Below are 21,720 nucleotides of genomic sequence, written 5' to 3'. Positions count from 1 at the left end.
CCAGATATTGTTACCATATAATACTACAACAATTTATGGCTGCTATAAAATATAAACCATAATGATTATGTATAAACAAATAAACTTTAATCGTGGTAAACATAATATTAATATATACAACATAATACACACGGTAGCACTCAGAATATAGTTCACTGATACATAATACAAACTTAAATATATTTTTTTGTTTAAGTTAATTATCCTTGCTTGTTAATAATTGTAGCAGCTTCACGATCAGATTGTGGCAAATCTTTGTCGTCCCAACCCCATGATGATTGAGTATCTTCTCCACTATTTATGCCAGTACGCTCCACACGCTTACGTACTGTATCGGCTGATACAGTTTTCAGGTCGTATGCCCATCCAATTTTCGCAAAGAAATCAATGAATGCAGTTGTCATATTGAGTTTATAATCACCCAATTCTGCTGCCTTGTAATCCCACGGGAATACATGGTGATAGTTGTGCCAACCCTCTCCCAATGCCAATAAAGCTACAGTTATGTTTTCCGAGGGATTTATAAACCTAAAATAAATAATAAAATATAGAGTTATAAAAAGTTCAATGTTACTTGATAAATTTTAAAAATTACAATAACTTAAACCATTACCTGTCATATGGTCTTCCACCCCACATATGTGCAGCACTATTTACTAACCATGTGACATTAAGCGAGAAAGTATACCGAAACATAGTGGCCACAAACCAAGAATTTGTCCAACTTTCGCCCCAACAATACACAGGTAACATTGTTGGTAATATGAAGCACAACAATGGCATCAGGAACTTGTAATATCTGTAATTTTTAATTAATAATAATTAATATTTATGTTCAATAATATAGACTGCTGTCCAAAGTTATAAGCATATTAAAACCTAAAGTTTAACTTAAAGGTATCTAATATGATCTAATATTACATAAAATAATTTAATAATTTTTATAACATAATACAGGTGATTGAACCAACCAGCCTACAGTCTTTTTTTTTTTTTGTTTACCCTTTTTTTAAAATTCAATAATTTTAAGTAATCTTATCATCATACTTAAACATCATAATCAATCTGTAATGTAACAACTTAAACATTATAAATTGGCTCGCCAATTACAAAAGGTTGAACCACATTCAATATAATAAAACTATATTATTTCATCCAAAATGATGAACTGTCATTGGCAATGCATATCATTCTAACAAAAAGGTTAGTTAACCACTTAGTAAGTAACGTACACAGGAATACTCGTAAGAAAAGAAAAGTTGATATAAGAATTAAACAATGAGATTTTTATGTTAAGACAGTTTAAAAGGTAAGGGAGTTAATATCACACCTTAAAATAGCTAGCCAAAAAACTAGGACTGGAATATTAAAAAGTAGTACTGAAGCAAATACTCAATCATAAATACAAAATCAGCTAAATTTAAGAACTAAACAGTTTTTATACAAATATAGTGCATAATAATTTTATGACAGTTAAACTATAATAAAAACATTACTTTTTTTGGAAGGAAACAATTGGATCAGCTAGTAAATCATTCATGTCAATACCACGTCCTTTTTCCATAATTTCTGGGTGTTTTCGGCATAATAACCAACCAACATGAGAAAAAAAAAATCCTCTGTTTGCATTATGCGGGTCAGCATTTGTTTCACTGTATTTATGGTGTAGTCTATGATCACGAGCCCATTCATACACATGGTTCTAAAATATAAACATATCGTTAAAACTCCAAACAAAAAAATTTTGCATGATATGCATAATTTAATAAAATATTTGTGAATAACTAACAACTACAGATAATTTTATAATTTAAAATATTCGTTATATTATAAATACAACAATTCTAAAATGAAAAACTGAAATAAAGCAAAATAATAAATTTAGTAAAATGTTACTATTGAGAAAAACTATATTGTACAAATATTATTTAAATAATCTAACTACGTTAAAAAAAAAAACAAAACAATAGAGTTAATAATTTTTATTTGAATTATAATGTTTAATTAAATTAAGTTAAATATATAACTTAATTTAAAAATATATATATACTTTGTTAAAGATGTAAGCAAATTTCTTTGATTTGTAGATTTTTAATGTATGCATGTGTTTTATTGAATGTATAATATTTAATTGTAATTTAAAAAAATGAAACAAATATTAGAAACTATTAACCCTTTGAAGAGTAATGATGTAAATTAATAATTTTTTCTTATTACTATTTATCAGAACCCAATTTAGGAATTTTGGGGCCCGGGTCTAAGTTTTTGATGGGGCCCTAAAAATTAATTATTATCTAAATTCTAAATTATCAACTATACAGATTTTTATATTCAATTTATTTTATAAGATTATAAATAAATTATATCATAAGTCTATAAGTAATCATTTAATGATGATTAATATAAATAAAATTATCAAATTAAAAATATAAAAATAAGTGAAGAAGTGTAGATACAGTTACTGATATACATCATGTACATTATATACAAAGTCAAAGTGGTAATGCAATTTTCAACATCGTCAATGTAAATAATAAAAAAAATGTACATTATTTAGAATTTAAGACAACAGTTTTTTTCTATATTTTAGTTCACTAAACTTTTTAATTAGATTTGAAAAATCAAGTGTGTTAGTTAATTCTTTTCTTTTCAGCAGATAAAGATAGATGAACGAGTGAGTTTAATTTTTCTTGATGAAGGGACGTTCTTCTAGCGTTTTCAATTAGTTCTAATTTTAAATTTGTTTTATACCCGTATTTAGAAAAAACCTGAGCACTCGTAAAAACAGAAAACCCGTGATATTTCTATACTCAATGCTAACTTAATCATAATGATAAAGTGCTTTTGATCAAATTTATCTTAAAACTTAATATCTAGCTTATTTTATTGATAATAGAATAATCATAAATTCCATTACAACACGTGAAAAACAAAACTACGTAAACAATAATATCATAAAATTTCACAGTGCCACTTTAATAATTAAATATCAACAGGGACTCAGGGCCCTAAATCATATCGGGATTCGGGGCCCGGGGCTGCAGTTCCCCTAGCCCCCCTCCCTAAGTTGGGTTCTGCTATTTATAAAGCAGTGGTTCTCAATCTGGAAATCACCATACATAAAATAATTAGTATTATCATAAAAGAATTATCAGAAATCTGACATTATGAAGAGTCATAGACTAAAAAAATTGAATATCGCTAAATTTTTATTTTAATTAAAGGCTATTGATATTACAACTATATACGTCAGATTAAATATTTTAGTACCATTTTGGGCTATCCTAAAAATATATATATATATATTTTTTTTTTATAGTAATAAATTGTTCACAAAAAATAAAATTTTTTATTAAATAATAGATACCATTGTTTAATAAAAAACATATACTCTCTGAAACAATCTATATAAACACGCAATGGGACTCATCGACTCATCAAAGGGTTATATTTTAATTTTTTGTTATTTACAGTCAAAAATATTTATTTGACGAGATGTAAACAAACAACTAAAGTAAGCATATAAATAAAATTTACATAAATACTTTTAACTATAGTAGAAGCAATCAGTTTCCAATTAAAATATTAATATTTTAATAAGCAATATATATACATGAAAGATATGTTAACAAAGTAGTAACCATAATGAATGATAATTTAATTAATTTGTATATAGGTACAGGTATTTAGTACTATTACTAAAGATAATAAAATAAATGCAATAAGTATAAGACACGTTTTATACGCGAATAATTTAGAAATTCACTATTGGCTCTAATTCACTCATTTATTACTAAAAATGATTAAAAGGACATACTTATATTTAAATATTCCATATTCTGTGCCTAATCTGTTAAAGATGAGCACTTTCACCGACATAAAATACAGTCTAAAATAAATTAATTAAAAAATGAAAAAGAATTGTTTTATTTATATTTAAAACTTAGTGAACTGAAGATAAATAATATAGAATCATCACCTAATCTACATACCTATACAAATATTCTTTAATAAATAATAATGAACTTTTAAGAATTTTTTAGCAAAAACCACAAGACAATGAACCCATTGCTTAATATATTACAATATATTTAAGAATCGGTTATTTATATTTTATTTCCAAATAAATAATGAGATAATTCTAATAAAAACCCAGGTTTAAACTAATAGAGAGTTTGAAAATGATTTGAGATAAAAAAAACAGGTTTAAGTAAAACAATAAAAACCAAAACCTAATAAAACAACGTAAAATGACTTACAACCAGTGTCAATGGTTAATATGTTATTTTATTACAGACAATAGTACCTTCAATTTTTTTAAAGCATCTATGGATATCTCAAATTTAATTTAATTAAATATTTTTAAATAAAATCAATAATTTTTAATAAATTTATGGAACTAAAAACATAAATAATTGTTGTTTACAACTAAGATCTACCAAATTTATCAAATTACATTGAAAAAATGTATTATTAATAACAAGTTTAGGTAAGTTCATCATTAAATTCAAGAAAATAATTTATTGCTTTGTATGTATTATAAACAAAGTTAACAACTAATATTTTATTTAAATTATCTAAACCAGAGGTATTCAAACTATTTCATCCCACGGCTTCTTATTGTCTTTACAATACTTTGACAGTTCCCAAATTTGTAATGACAAAAAAATAATGGTTATATTATTATGTACTAACATTAATTTATTAATCATACGACTGTATTAATCAATTTACAAATAAATAGGTAATATAGAAAATATTTGATAGTATATCAACTATATTAATATTAATATACGTTTAACTGGTCGTGTGTGTTTTATTATCGCTTCAATAATCGCTCAAATGATTATAAACTATACTTAATACTTATATTTATACACATATTAATATTCATTCAACTAATCGTGTGTATTTCATTAACGAATCTATAACCGCTACACTATTACATTAGTTTTATTTTCCAGTTTTTTGCCACGACTCCATTCACTGACACAAACAACATGCCCCTAGTAGCTGCGACGCAGTTTTTATACCTCTGATCTAAATTAATAAATCTTTTAATAATATTAAATAAAACATATTTATATAATGTTTTAAACAAAATTAAAATGATTAATATTTAATATTAACATGTAATCTATTACTAGATTAAAGCTAAGTTCATACTTAATACTACATTAATTATGCTATGTAGAGTTGAGTTTATTTAACTTATAAAAATTATATTTTGTTTTAGTATTTTTTTAAATTATGCACTAAATAATTATCTTATTTGTATTTTTTTTGGTTTAATTTACATTATGTTTTAATTGAATATGTCTCCATTTATTAAAATATCCAGCTAACTAAGAGAAAAATAAATTATATTAATTCAAATTTCAAATCAATGATGATGAAAATGATTCAAAACAATTTTTAAGAGTAAAAAATAATTTAATTTTTCCTTTTTAATACTTATTTATAATAAGTAATAGTTAATAATAATAATAATAAATACCTGAAAAGCTATTGTATTGAATATAATTAATATCACACGTAATGGCCATTTGGCTTTATAGGCCCGATGTGACCAAAGTCTATGAGCTCCAGCTGTAATGCCAATTGAAGATACTTGATACATCAATATTGCTAAATGAAAAAAAAATATATTCAATAACTAAGTTATATTTAATATGTAGGTTGTTGAACATACCAAAAATAGTTGTAGCAATTTTAGCAGAGGTAAACATTAGTAGCACACCATAAAGTGCAGCCAAATGAAGGTAACCAAACAATATGACATTGCGCCACACAATTGCTTGATTATGTTGTTTTCTATTTTGTTGGGTAAGAAGAGTTGCCCCATCATTAGTAATTTCTTTTGATTCGTCCATAGTTTGATTTGATTATCTGTTAATAATATAAAATTTGAATAAAAATAAAATAAAACATCATGTATGCTATAAAAAAAAATAGATTTAACTAAATAGGTATGTTAAATAGTATTTAATTTCAGATTTTAAATTAATTTTCTTATAACATTTATTATTTAGGTATTTAATAAATTAATTATTCTTTGAGTGTTATAACTTATATTAGATAAAAGTATAATAAATAAAGTTTGTCAATTTTTTTATTCATTGATAAAATTAAAATTAAATATGAATTTAAATCATTTTATTAATCTATTTAAATACCTACCTAGTGGCTAGTATACTAAAATATAAGTTATACAATTTACAGAATATAAGGACAAAGTTTAATAGTTATTGACAATTAATATCTCAATATTTTAAATATTTAATTATAAACTAACAGCTCTACATCCTGAACTCATGAATTATGCAGTATGTAATTATTAAACAAGTTTTTATTTAGTTAAGTTATTTATTATGAACAAATACAAAGAAAAAATTGTCTTTAAGCATAAACTATTTAGTTTTATAAAATTATTTTTAATTAAAACAAAAACCTAAGGTATTAAAATTATTTTTAACATTCGTGTCAGAATTTAATCCTTTTTTTACAAATTATTAATTTGTTATGATTATTTTAAATAAAAAGTAATTGCTGCTTGGTAACATTAATGTTTAACACATCATCATATTTAAAAATACATTCCGAGAAATATAATTGGTTTTAGATAAAACTAATTATTAATTACATAACAACTATTTAATATACTGTTATACTGATATCTATATTAAATAAATTATATATTGTATTTATATATAAAAAATATTCAATTGTATATTGTCCCAACTGCGAAGTCTCTTTTAATTATTGAAGATAAATTAAGAGTAAAAAATAAAAATTGAATTATCTTATGATTAAAATCTGGTTTGGTAAAATATGTATAATTTTCTTAGATATTTTTCACAATGTTAAATTCATGAAAATTAAAATTAAACAAGAATTAAACAAATAATCACAACAAATATGAGTGATAACGATTAGTACTGATTTTGTTTACACCAATAACCAACTAGTTTCTAAGCAGCAACAGAAAAATATTAGAATGGCAAATATCAGACAATATGTAGGCTGCACATTTTGCTGGTTTTATAAAAAATGTAGGCATAAAGAAGTACACATAGACATAACTCTGGGGGGGAGGGAAACTTAAGCTCTATGCCATAATTATTTGAAGCCAACTCAGATTTTATGGATAAAAGTGTACTTTGAATAATATTGTCAACTTCATTATTATTGTACAATTTTAAAAATATCTATTATATTTAATAATAATTAATCCATTTATGTAAAAATATTTTAACTGAGACCATAACACTCTGCCATCCCCTCCTTATTTCGCTTTCCAATTTTTCTGGACTCCAACCCTCCTTCAATTTTAATAACATATAAGACTTATAGTTATTATTATTATTATTATTAAGGGATATTCGTTGCGCGGGAACTAGTGACTGCAGAGAGTTATCGACAGACGAACTATAAACTCTGCTCGTCACGAAATCGTTTCGAAAATCAAACAATTCAATGATATTCAACGTGAATTCAAATATATTCATGTTTTACGGGGGTACGTTCGTGGCCCTGCGGAGCGTACGGCACGCGAGGACGACAAAAATCATCAGGTGGCCAGAAAATGGTGATTGGCGGACAAGTGATAGGGTGAGGTGATGCCAACAAGAAAACCTTGAGGATCGATTAAAAATTTAAAAGAGGAAAAAAAAAGAGAGAAGCATTCGACAACTCGGAATTCAATCTGCGCGGAGGGGCGATAAGGGAGAGAAAATCCAAAGAGATAAAAATACTATAGTCGTTATAACGTGTTTTCCATTTCCTTATCATAACACGGCATAACGATCGGGGGCACCTACGACGGAGACCGCCGCCGCAGCCGCAACTCGCTCGACACACATGCCGTAAAATAGCGAACACGTGCCCAAGGTCGCAGCACGAGAGCCACGGCACAAGCGGCGGCCGAACACTTGTTGTAGGCTCTACTAGTGATGGGAGCAATCGAGAGAAAATAATCGAGTACTCGATTATTAGAAAATAATCGATTACTCGATTATTAGAAAAATTATCGAATTGCTCGGTCAAAAATAATCGAATGAAAAATTAGTAGTTAGTAGTTACTTATTAGTAATTACTATTTTTATAATAACTAGTTTATAGTTACTTTATAGTAGTTGGTATAGCTATTCGAATTTCGAACACTGAACCAGTAGGCAGTAATCATTCTTATCTACTAATCTACTATTCACTAATATTATAATATAATAATAACTAATACATATTTAAAAATACCCAGGCGGCCGCGGCCCGCGGCGTAGTATAACTATACTTTATTATTAATCTGTACTATCTGGAATTGTTAAGGAAATGGTTTCTATTATTATTTATATCTATTATAAATAATAATTCTTACCATATATATATATTATTTTGGTATAATATACTATATTTCAATTTAATTTATATGTTGTATCAGTTGTATCGTACATTTGTTATCGGACTAGCGACTATCACTATATAATAGTGACCATTCTCTCGATTAAAATAATCGAGTGAATTACTCGATTATTATAATATCTCGATTACTAATCTCTCGATTATCGAAATCATTCGATTATTCCCATCACTAGGCTCTACTAACAGCGGCGGGCGGCTACAAGTCGTCCGTATCACGTGTACGGTCGGTCGGCCGGACGCGCGCGCGCACACGGGTTCGCTCGCTCACCGGCCGGTGGACGACTCGGGTGGTTTTGCTCGCGCGAGACAAAATAAACAACACATCCGCACGTACCTGTGACGACGTACACCCTGGAAAACTACGACGTTCATCACACAACGACGACGACGACGGATTTCCCGTTGGGAACGGGGTGCGTGCGACAGGACACCACCACCACCGGACCGGACGACGACGGATATACGATGCGCGCACACGCGCACACACACACACACAGACAGACACAGACTTATTCGCGGACTACGTGCGACGAATGCGGATAGAAAACACGATATCCAATAAATTTAATGTGGAGAGGAAAACAGGAAAAATTGCACGACGACGTTAGAACGCGTCACGGCGAGAGAAGAGGACGCGAGTGCAATTCTTTTGGCGGTGACGGCGACGCGAACGCGAATGGAGGCGCTGGCGGCGGAAGACGCGAGAAAACTCGTACAGCGTACTGCCGATACAGCGATATCGTACCGAGGCGGTCCCGAGTCGCGGCGGCGGCGGCGGCGGCGGCGGTGTCGGATCCCTCCGTGTGCGATACGGATTTAATAATTCGGCCGGGCGAACCGATACAGTTTGGGGGCCGCTTGTGCTGCTGCCGGTAGCGGCCGAACGAATTATTTGCGCCAAATGCGCCACCCGGTGCCCGGTAGTGTTCAAAATCAAACGGCGTGCCGGCGGGTGCGTCGACGCGGTCGCGACGGTGACTGTGACTCATCCTCTGCCGGCCGAAAACGATGAGGTGTTGTGTGTGTGTGTGTGTGTGTGGGTGCGCGCGCGATTTTCGTTTTTCGCGACATCGTCGCAAATCGGTGGGGCGGTTCGACCGGCTTTTGGCGATTTTTTTTTCCCCGCGGACTCCGGTCCGAAATTTCGACCAGGCGACCGGTGTTGTAGACATACCCCCACATAAATCGCGAACGGTATCGCTCGTAATAATCACGTAGTCCCGCACACGTACGCAGTGTTATGCGGCGTGTTGTTTGAACTTCGACTTTCGACTATACAGTCGTGAATTATTTCGCTCATTTCACTGTGAAACGACGTGGTCATGTTAGCATTTAAAATCTGTGCGAAAATCACTTGTGGTCGGGGGTAGGCGAAGTACCTATGCCACTGCGATTTTACCGAAGTCTTACGAATTGCTCGACGTGTTCTACGTCTTTCCCGAGCGGTTTGTCACAAGCTTATCTTACGCGTACCGAATATAAAATACTATATATAATCATTTCAAACGCGTAAATATTTTTGTATTTTAAATCCATTTATAATATATATTATGTAAAAGAACAGGCCTTATTTACGTGTCGAGTTTTTGACGACACTATTGAACTTTTTACGATTTTTTTTTTTACAAAGTTGTTCCAAATAATTTCTTGATTTTCTCCGCGTAACCCATTTTTTTAATCTGATGTGAGTAGGGGAAGAAAAGTATTATACTTAAATGTTATGGTTTTTCGACGAACCATTTAAATAATTTCACAATTTTTTTTATTACTAAGTTATTAAATTATAGTATATATTATACTAACAATACAAATGATTGAATTTTAGTTCAAAACTGCGCACTGACAAACCTAGAAATTTAGCTAATATAAATGAATATCGACGTTATTAAGTAAACATTAAACCTACCATGAAGTTCGATGAGTAGCGTCGTGACGTGATAGCAAAACTAACATGCGTACGAACGAACCGTAGGCAGTAGGCTCACAATATGACACGTTATGGTATATTATATTATTTGCATATTGTATATGTATACCACACCGTCATTACGTTTTATTATAATTGCATCAAAGCATATCGGTAAATTATGAAAAATGTTCGAATTATTTTCCGTTCCGTAAAAACATTATTGTTACACGCGTATTTGTTGGTTATTATTCCGATTTCTCAACATCGATTATTTTATGTATTTATAATATAATAATATGACGTACCTACTGTTTGGGAAAAACAATAATAATATGATGGTTGATCTCGCGAAACTACGGTATTACACGACTTAGTTTTTCTATAGTGATCAAATGAACGATCATATACGCCGTAACGCCTATAACTATAAAGTAATAATGTTTTATAGGTTTTTACTGTGTGCAGGTGTTATACCTATGCTATATACTGTATAGACGTATAGTGTAAACAGAAATTAATCTAAATATAACAATGATAGTTATGATACTTTAGCTAAGTTATCTGTGTGTACCTAACAATCTATTTTTTTCTCCGTTACTTATCATGTGTATCTACCAACACTTGCACTTCAAAGTCCTATACAGTTTAAATATACAAGTATATATATTAAGTACATGTATAATATATGACTTTATGTTTTACATAATAGCTATAATATTATTTACGGTGGAAAATGCGTTGACGTAGTATATAATTCTAAATACCTAACGTAGTAACGTATTATAATCAATAAAACAGACGGTCATAAAATAACCAATCATATCATCATGTTACAATTTTATAGCAGATAGCATGTTCCACTTACTCGACCGATGTTCAATGACACTTTTTGTCGATCTACTCAATTGCAAATTGTATGAACAGAATTCAACTTTCGAGTCTTTTGACTGTTTATACTATACCTACATGCGTCATAACCAATATGATACTTAAACCCTAACTTAACTAACAACCACCGCATCATCTTTACAAAATATATTTTTTGTACAAGTAAAATTAATTTTTCATTCTTAAGATGATAACAATTAAAACGTGACACAAAGCTTGGAAATAAAAATTATTATCGTCTTGCACTCGACCAATCAAAGATGTTTTTATGTTAATAAATAAATATGAAAGTACCTCTAAATTATAATTATTAATCCTAAAATATTCAAAATATAAATAATAGTAATCCATAATAAAAACCAAAGTATTTTTAGATACCTGGATATTTCAATGTGAATGAAAAAAATTATTTAACATTTTTATTCGCAGTTTTATTGAAATCAACCCAATATATTACGACATCTTGACGTTTATTACACATTATATACTGTTTATTTCGATTTGTAAACATTGAGAAAATTTCCATAATATACAATATAGTATGAAATTAAATATTTGATTAGGTATTTAAAATTAATTCACATAAATATAGGTTACAATATTAATTTAACTGTTATTTTTGAGTATGACAATTATTTACAAAGATAATTTTTAATTAAAGTTTTACCTAGTAGTTATTTTATTTTATAAATTAGTATACTTATTAAAAAGTATTTCATGTTTAATTTATAGTACTTGTTAAAATATAAGAAAATTATATTTACTTTTATAAATTGTATAACAAAATTCTTAGAAAACATACTGATATTTTTCAATATTTTTGAGGGTTAAAAGGTAACAATAAGTCAATTAACTAATGCTCATAACGATAACATACACATATATAAATTATATATTTAAACATTATACTTCTCTTTTCACCTTTTGTAATTTGTTGAGCTATCATAGTTTTAATACTAATAGCTATTAAAAAATAAAAAATAAAATAGAAATTTTACTTCATTTTGATTTATTTTAATCACATATTTAAGGCTATACAAGTATTTTATCATATAAACGTGTTATATAAGCTATTCTTTAAAATATGATATATATATAGTATAAAACTATAATAGCTATAAATGTATATCAAGATCGAATGAATAAAAATAATACGTAATTGAGAAAAACGGAAATATTACATCATTTATTAATGTATGATGATTATTAGTTATTCTTATTACTATTTACTTATTAATTATTATATTCTCTGAACTAATCTCCAATAACTTACATATATACAGGTACTTTTAACTTAAACACTTAGAGTACGAGCCCGGTACTAAGTACTTAATAGTTAATATTTATACAATTTATAATTTACTATTATTTATTGCCGTTTCTACTTTTTAATTTATTAATTTTAAATCTTTTAAATGCTAAGTGGAGCCCCGAGTTCTTAATAATATATTACATATCTCACGCCTATATACTATATAGTTGTCTACTAATTATTATTAGAAATGTATTTTCGATTCATAACAATAAGATCGCACGATATTGTAATAATACTTATAATACATTAATACCGTTTTTGAACCACTTTTTAAAGGTTCTAAAATATATTATAGGTATTACACAACTTTTGTTGGCGATTTTAAACGAATAAAAAATATACATTGTAGTATTGTACATTTGTACCTAGCTACTTTGTTATTTTAGTTGTCACTATTCTACTATAGTTACTACTCACTTTAAGTTCAATGTCATCCCTTCAAAAATAACTTAGCAGCATACTGGGTCATTTGGTGTAGGCAATTAATTTTATCATAACCTTCACTAAACAAAAGTATCAAATCACTGCACATAGTAGTATCATTAGACATAGTAATTTTATATTATATTTAAAGATTAAACTTATTTTAAATAAAAAAAAAAAAAAAAAGTATTAATGCTCTATTTTTAAAACTTTATTTTGGTTTATCCACAAATTTTTAATCCATTAAATCATTTATTATATTTTGGTACATAAAATATTAAAATGGATTTAATATTATGTATTATTGTAATTGTACGTAACATAAAATAATATAATTTTGATCAAATACAAATGTAAAACAGCTAAGAAGATATATATTTTTTATTAGCGAGTTTTAATAATATACTTATTATATATTTTTAAATCACAGACGTTAGTTTAGGTACTACTTGTATTAACTATACTATGATTAATATTGAAATGTAATTAATTATTTACCATTTTAGTTAGAACACTAAAAAATAATGCAAAAAAGTTTAAAACATTTAATAACTATTGTATCAATAATAAATAACTGAAAATACTATACGTGATATTCATAATGAGTTCACGATGGCAATAAATAATTATAACAATAATTTGTAATTTATAATTAGCTCGTAAAATCAGTCTTATTTAATTACCAACATGATATTATAATATAACTATTTTAAATTATGATTGTATTATTATGTTATCTTTTTAAATTAAAACTTTTATTACGCATTTACGCGTATCAATCATAAAATAATTAAAACTAAAATTTAAATAATTTTCAATGTGATATGGATAAAGATGAATTAACGTAAATAACACTCGCGTATGTGCAAAGAGCATAAATAATATTCAATCACTGTAATGGAATACATTTTTTAGATTATAATTAATGATATTATTATATTAATAATAAACATTAATCACATCATGTAATTCATGATTCATAAGTACTAATAATTTTGTAAAATTTATACGATTTTAGCCTTTAGGAATATTATACATATTTATTTTTTAAATGATAAAGAAATCAGATATCCTTCAAATACGACTCGATTGCATAATAAAAAAGGATTTAACGTTATCAAATTAATAATTATATAATTTTAAAAATAACCATCAAAATTTAAGGTTAATTTATTTGTTTAAAAAAAAAAATTACATTATAACGATAAAAATTAATTTTTTATTATTTTGCTCGATAAACCGGTAGCGCATTCATAATTTTTATAAGAGGAGGAGTAAGATTTAAATCTGGAAAATAACCTATAAGCAATCAACAATTATCGAAAAAAAGGATTACGGACTTTTTCCGCTCGGACATTTTTTTGACGAAATACTGACTTATAAATATATGTCCCATAGCAGGACATTTTCTCCTAAGCTCCTAATGAATGTCTATAATTTTAAACTGTATAATATACAGTTTATATTATATTGTATAATAATAGTATATGGGGTCAGGTATATATACGTTTTATATTTTATCAGTGCAAGTATTTTATCTTAATTGCATTTATATAAGTTCATCCTACATTGGTAATCTATCGTTAAGTTATTCTTGATTACTGAAATTTCAGTTCACGACTAAATTTATTGTAACAATACTTTATATAAGAAATAGTTGGTAGGTATGTTCTTGGTTTTTACGTCCTAGACTTCAAAAGAGCCATTTTTGTTTGTTTACTGTTTATAATGTCCTAAAAAAAATTAGTGTATGCAAACATAATTTTAGAAGAGATAGTTTTGTAGTTATATAAATAACTTATTGATGATAAGTTTAAATATAGAAATAATCAACTACATATATAATTTGATAACTGAATATTAAAATAAATAATACAACACATATTATATATTTTAATTATTTAATAAATACAGTATACGCTATATTATAAAATGTACAAACTGTATTATTAAATTACATTTTTTTTTTTTTTTTTTTTTTTTTTTTTTTTAGTCAATTCATCTATTATTTTCTCAGAGCTCAGAAGTAATGAATGATTTTATACACTTCCATTAGAACGAAATAATTGTGCAATAAAAAAAGCCATGAATTAGACAATACTATTATTATTCAAAATCATCATTAAAATAATTATTCAATGAAAAATATTAAATTAAAAAAAATTAAGTTTAGTGTGTAATATTGTTTGCTGAATTTTGTCATAAGTAATTTAAAAATAAACAGTTGCTTGTAATGTACCTAATACTAACTATACCTACATATGATACAAATATACAAAAATACTACCTAATTATTAATGAATTTTATATTTTAATATTTTAATTTTGCTTAAGTTTAAATCCATTTAAATCAGTAATATATTTTTTTATTTATAACTTTTATTGTTCCCTCTAACCCGTAAATTTAACACATTTTTTGTTATTGTTTCAACTTGAAACTCGATAAATATTGAAATCACTACATATGTTGGCTGATGGTAAATAGTAGAAAACTGCACCATGCAAGTGGCTGTGCGTAAATTTCATGAGTTTTCTAAATCATTTGTTTTTCTTTAATAATTTTATTTTATTTTGTTGGTTAAGTGCGAAAATTGTAACATTTGTAAGATTGTGCAACATTAAAAAACAAAAACCAAAATATCAAAAAATAAAAATAAAAAAAATAGGAAGTAGGGTCCTTTGCAAAAAAAAAAATGAGAGCTATTTGAAAACAATCGAACAAATTAGGGGTGCCAACTTCATGTACGTCACGGATAGGGATACCCTAAGTGCGTCTCATTTTTAATTTTTATCTTTTTCATAGCCCGGGTGTGTCTACAGTCTTATCGATTATATTAAATAGTTCGAGTACGTCCTCGGTTCACAGCTATATATATATATAAGATAAAATAATCGAATAAACCTTTCAAGATACAAGTTGGTTCAAATGTACAACTATAATACTTTATAGGTACTTATTTTTTATAGCTATGATTGTGAAACACGGAAATGGTGGGAAAATTGCATTTCAACTTTGATAATAATTTAGCATGACTACAATTTACTCAGTTACCGTCAATTTAGACTAGTAAACTTACATGCGAAGTAGTGCTGTATAATATTTAATAATGTAATTAATTGTAATATAATCAAAATGTTGAAAAATGTCATTGCTATATAACATAGTAAGCCAACACGATAAACAAACACAAATTATTGACTAGCATAGGCGGAGATTGTGAGGTTTTTAGCCCCCCCCCAAATTTAAAGACCCCCAATTATTGAACCTTTTTCAAAGAATTAAATAGATACCTATTTTGCAACAATACAAAGAAAGATTTAAGCCTTCCCTAAAATTTAATCAAATATCCGCTTATGTTGACGAGATTAAATTAAGATTCCATTAAATATTAAAAAATGATTTAAGACGATAGAATTTTACCAACAAAAATTAAAGGAAAAGGACCTATTATCCTTAATACATGAAATTAAATTACTAAAAAACTACTCGTTTGGAGTTTGATTTTAATAATAAATACATCAACATTTTCAGTTTTTTCAAAAATTATTCGCAATTGAAAAAAATTAAAAACATTAAAATAATTCGTTCTTAAAGAGAATTAAAAAATTCCAATAATCATATTTTGAAGTTTGAACTTTTTATAGAAGAAAAAAGCAGTGAGCATGCTAGGTGAATCATCCTGTGTACTTAACAAATAAAAAGTAGAATCAGAGAATTTTCAATCTTAACAAGTAGTTATAATTCTATTTCTTATCAATTAAAATATAATTAAAAATTAATAGCTACTAACATGTATTTTACTGAATAATATATTTTAATTAAAAAAATCAATAATGGCTACCATTAAACATACAATTTTATATTAAAGTATTATTAATGCTTATAATCTATATAGAATATAAAATAGTTATAATTTTTAAAACAGAATAAATACTTTAATTCAATTTTATAAACAAAAATCTATTACAGTGACCTACTCTATGACAAGGTACACTCAATGTCTATATTTATTACTAATAATACAACATTTTTTATTATTACAAATAATATAAAATATGGGTAAATCCAATTAACTACTGACTAAACAAAAAATTTAAATCTATTTTCAAAATTTTTATTGCTTCACTAGATCAATTGATACGTTTAAAATATAGTACTCATAAATTGTTATCACAAAATAGAGGAAATTTTGTGTTGCGTTAGTACTAAAAGTTAGAACATCACCACTTTCAAGCCTAAGTCCAAATTATGGTCTTGTTATTCTTGTTCACAACTTACAATGTCATGGTTTTAACTAAAAGCACAACTTCAACTTTCAAGGTTATCACCAAATTATCAAATCACCAAATATCAACGGATTACACAAAAATAATGATAACTTTGATATTAAATAACTAAACAATATTTAAAGTTTTATTACTATAAATATTATTATTATTAGTTATAACTTAAAAGCTTAAAAATGTATAACAGTAAAACATTTTATACTTACAGACAATAAAATTACTGTAAAATTTTAAACACAGGTTACATTATGGATTTAAATGGATTGAAAACTAAAAAAATGTATTAAATAAAACTGTTAAAAAAATATATAGGGTAGAAGGTTCACCACTGCATTATCATCCTTCATCCATCATAAATCTAACCCTGGGTCTATCCCTATTTAATAGTTCAAAACAATAGCTAAACGAGCTAATGTATAATTAGTTTATACGTAAATAAAAATTATTTTATTTTCCATCTGTTTATTTAATTCAAACATTCATAGTATGATATCGCAATTTATTAAATTATTAATTATATATGAGTTAAAAATACGATACGGATGATTTTACATCTACTGAGTTTCTCATGTATGTCGTAAGTCATAAAGTTCTTTTAAAAGTTTTAATTTTATAGAAAAATTGATAAAAATAGTATAGTAATACTGTAGTCTGCATTATAGCATAAAGAAATGTATTATAGCATCAAGAAATGTATTATAGCTATTTACTTTTATTCGATTAGTTTGAAAGGTTAAAGAACCAGGCCCGTATTTAAGAGAGAGCTTAGTGGGACAATTGCCCCTGGTGGCAATATTAAAATTAGTTTTTTTAGGCGGCAAAATAATAAAATGGTCAAAAATGTAAAATTTATTTATAGCTAATTTTACCTAATAAGTATAATAATACAAAAATATAGTATAAAATATAATAATATAATATAATTTGTATAATAAAAAAATAAATATGTAATAATATAATTACACGAAAATAGATTTTGAATGTACCATGAATGTATTTGATTGATGACTGTAATTTAGTGACACTACTAATGGATACTGTGAAAAACAAACATTTTATTCAAAATTTTCATAGGATTGCTTAGAATTCAAAACTTAAATTTATGATTTTTTGTTTATGATTAAATATACAAATAAAAAACTTTGTATTATTTTTAAATGATATGATATGATAATTACATAACTCATGAATCATGACCATCGCGATTTCACTTTGTTTAGTTGGTAAGTGTTTGTTTTGTAACGTTCCTGTTACCTTTAAAGTTTAAATAATAGTAATAATGATAAAGTAAGTCTGTAGTTGTCATCAGAAACCAAGTTCTGGAAAATAATTCAAACCGTAAACCGATGTGGCGATATATTACATTTTACCCAAGATACCCTTCTATAATTTATTCATTACGTTCATTTATTTTGTAATTTTATAAATACGTGTATTTTATGTATAAATAATTAATATTAAATAATATAATTTATCTTTCTTCAAAAATTTTAATCAAACAAATTTAAAAAAAAAATAAGTTAAATAAAAATAGTTACCGAATCATACATATTAGAATGTAATATAAAAAATAAAATAATATTAATATAATAAAGTGTATTAATAAAATAAAATAAATGTAATCACGTAGTTATAGAGACTAGTGACTACAGTTATATTTAGGTATACATAGAAATATTAAACAATAGTCAATAGACTACAGAAAGTGACTTATCCATTTTATTTATACCTAAGTATGATTTTGGAAACAAAGTTTAATTTTTAATTTATTAATATATAATAAGTACGATTAGTGTATTCATGAAAAATTTAATGATAAATTGTCTGAAACAATGGCCATTAGTAATCTTTAATATGGACATCCGGTTATTTCAGCTATAATATTTGTTCAATAATAACAAATATTATTGACATTAGTAATTAAACAAAACATCTGTTTAAACAATTAATTGTCACGAATCATAATTAACAATAACAATGTTCAAAGTTTAAGAAGTGTATTAGTTTTAATACTTTAATAATAATATATATTAGATATATTATGTATAAAAGTTTAAAGAGTAAGAAACATATTTTTTTTAAGATAACTCTAGATACCTAATGTCCTGTAATTTGTATTAATGAACAATAATTATTTTTAGCTCGCGTTTTATACCTATATGATATAGGAGAATAACGATATTTTTTAAATCATGACAATCATGTACTTTTGTTTCCTAGGATGTCTATTTGAGGCACAGATACTATACAATGTATACTGAGTAGTAGGTATAAAAGTCTGTGATTTTATTTTACAGGATTATATCATATCATTTTAAAAAATACTGAAATATGGCCAAGCCACTAAGGATTAGAAATAGTTCATTAAAATAGTCGATAGGCATTAAACATTCACATCAGACGAATTTGATTACATATACAATCATAGTTATATAGAAGTAATAAGAAGTAAACACGTAAAACACAATGTCCCTTTAAATTTTTAATTGGTACCTGCCGTCAGATTTGGTTAAGAGGATAGTACTATCAACTTAAATATTTAGGTTTAATACATTAAATGTGCAATTTTTTTTTTAGAAGTATCGTAAAAATTATAATTAAGGTAATCTAAACCGAAATATAAATAATTTCTATGGACACTGGAGAAAAAATAATAAACTAATTATAAATATTTATAAAAATCCAAAATATACTAATAAAAAAGTACACGTCAATTTATTTGAATTCCTCAAATAAATTATTTCTTACTAAAGCATTTCAATCATAAAATCACGATTATCCATTGTTGTCAGTCTGCAGGTACCTCATACTCACTCAATGGACACGAAATTTTATAATATTATTCAACTTAAATTTTCTTATTACATTCAAATCTACACAGGCGCCTCTAAATAACATGGTATAGGCTTTACAATTGACCAAGATCAAACAATCATTCAATACAAGCTCCCTGCATTAATATTTAATAAGCATATTCACTGCTAAAAAAAATACGCTATTCTCGAAGCAAATAAACTATTAAATTTATTCAAACCACCAACATAATAATTATTGACAATTCAATTGAAAATCAAAGTTTTAGTCAAACAATCGCATACACTTCCTGAGTTCAGCTAATGTCAAGAAATTGTTATTACTCATTACCAAGTATAAGTCTTCCGACAAGTGGACTGTATGTATTAAAATTAGATATATGTATACTGTATAGGCAAGGAGATGTATTGAAAATATTAAAAAGCCAATGTAAATTATCCAATACACCAAAATATAATTGTACGAAGTTACAATACAATATTATAATAAAATTATTTCAATAAAAAATAACAATAATTGATAAAATTATAAACAAACTCTTACCGCGTACCGCGCCACTGTAGTCTGCAACAGCCGATAATTAGATTTATGCGACAATCATCAACGTAAATTACGCAAAATTACCAACGCAATTAAGAACGGTGACTACTTTAGACGATCGCGATGGCCCGTATATATACATCCATGTCACCAGCCCCCCCACCACGAAAACTGTAAAAAACTTTTATTCAAATATTTTGTACGTCATTTGTATGAATTTATACGACAGTTTTCAGAATTTGTACGTCGTTATTATTAGACTTATATCAAAAATACTGAAGAGGGGCCAGAGACATATGTCTCCAACCCCCCCTAACGTATATAAATAAGTATTTTTTTTTTAATTTAGTAAATCTCAAGAACTCAATTTGTACGAATTTGTACGACCGTTTTCGAAATTTGTACTACACCCCCTCTCCTGTAATATGCGAAAAACCCATTTTCCCGTGTCCCCCGCCCCCCCAAATTTGAATCTAAACTTTTTCTTACACAATCCTTTTACACATAATTTGTATGCATTTTTACGACCGTTTTTGAAGTTTGTATGGCACCGGTTTACCCGGAAAACTCAATTTTCTACATGCGAGGCAAGATAAACGTTTCTCCTTTATATTGATGAGTGCTTATTCGAAGATTTACCTTCCGATAATGACAGTTTTACATCTTATGACGATTTTGATGACGATGAAACTTATTTATCTAATAAAGATGTTGAATTTCTGGAAGACAACAAATTTATCCGATGATTTAATGGATCAAAATGACGACGAACTGGTATAGAGATATTGAATCTAGATGAAGGTAACGTTTTACTATTACCTAGTCCTATAAAAACGCGCAATTCACAAAGACAAACACATTTAAAAAATTACCATACTAATAATAATATTCCTCGCCCTTTATTCCCACCAATCAATCAGGAACCAACAAATAATCAATCTACAGAAACTTCTGAATTAGAAAACAATTTAGCCGCAAATGATCTACCCCAAAATACATTAATACATAGTAATGAAAATGAACCATCAAATAATAGTTTTGAATTTACTGCTCCAACGTGGTCGAAAAATAATGATATTTCACATCTTCTCCCCAAATTTACGTGTGTCGATAGTCCATCTAATAT

The 21,720-nt window shown here is 27.0% G+C and overlaps 1 protein-coding gene across 2 annotated transcripts; it reads right to left on the bottom strand.

Moving 5' to 3' along the window:
• Positions 1 to 64: 64 nt before the first annotated feature.
• LOC112593042 (acyl-CoA Delta(11) desaturase-like) lies at positions 65 to 20,686 on the bottom strand. Of its 2 annotated transcripts, none has more exons than XM_025337268.1 (6): positions 20,598 to 20,686; positions 5,693 to 5,889; positions 5,498 to 5,628; positions 1,497 to 1,702; positions 614 to 799; positions 65 to 528 (listed from the first exon to the last, which is right to left on the bottom strand). In XM_025337268.1, exons 2-6 carry the CDS (start codon positions 5,871 to 5,873, stop codon positions 201 to 203), a joined length of 1,032 nt encoding a protein of 343 aa, XP_025193053.1. In that variant the 5' UTR covers positions 5,874 to 5,889; positions 20,598 to 20,686; the 3' UTR covers positions 65 to 200. The 2 variants fall into 2 exon arrangements, with proteins under 2 accessions (XP_025193053.1, XP_025193052.1); XM_025337267.1 differs by lacking the exon at positions 20,598 to 20,686 and adding an exon at positions 8,753 to 9,234.
• Positions 20,687 to 21,720: the final 1,034 nt, after the last annotated feature.

Source organism: Melanaphis sacchari, unplaced genomic scaffold (genome assembly GCF_002803265.2).
Source record: "Melanaphis sacchari strain LSU unplaced genomic scaffold, SCAv2.0 Contig19_pilon_pilon, whole genome shotgun sequence".
Lineage (NCBI taxonomy): Eukaryota > Metazoa > Arthropoda > Insecta > Hemiptera > Aphididae > Melanaphis > Melanaphis sacchari.
Note: the sequence above shows the minus strand (reverse complement) of the source record. Positions and strands in the feature narration are given on the sequence as shown.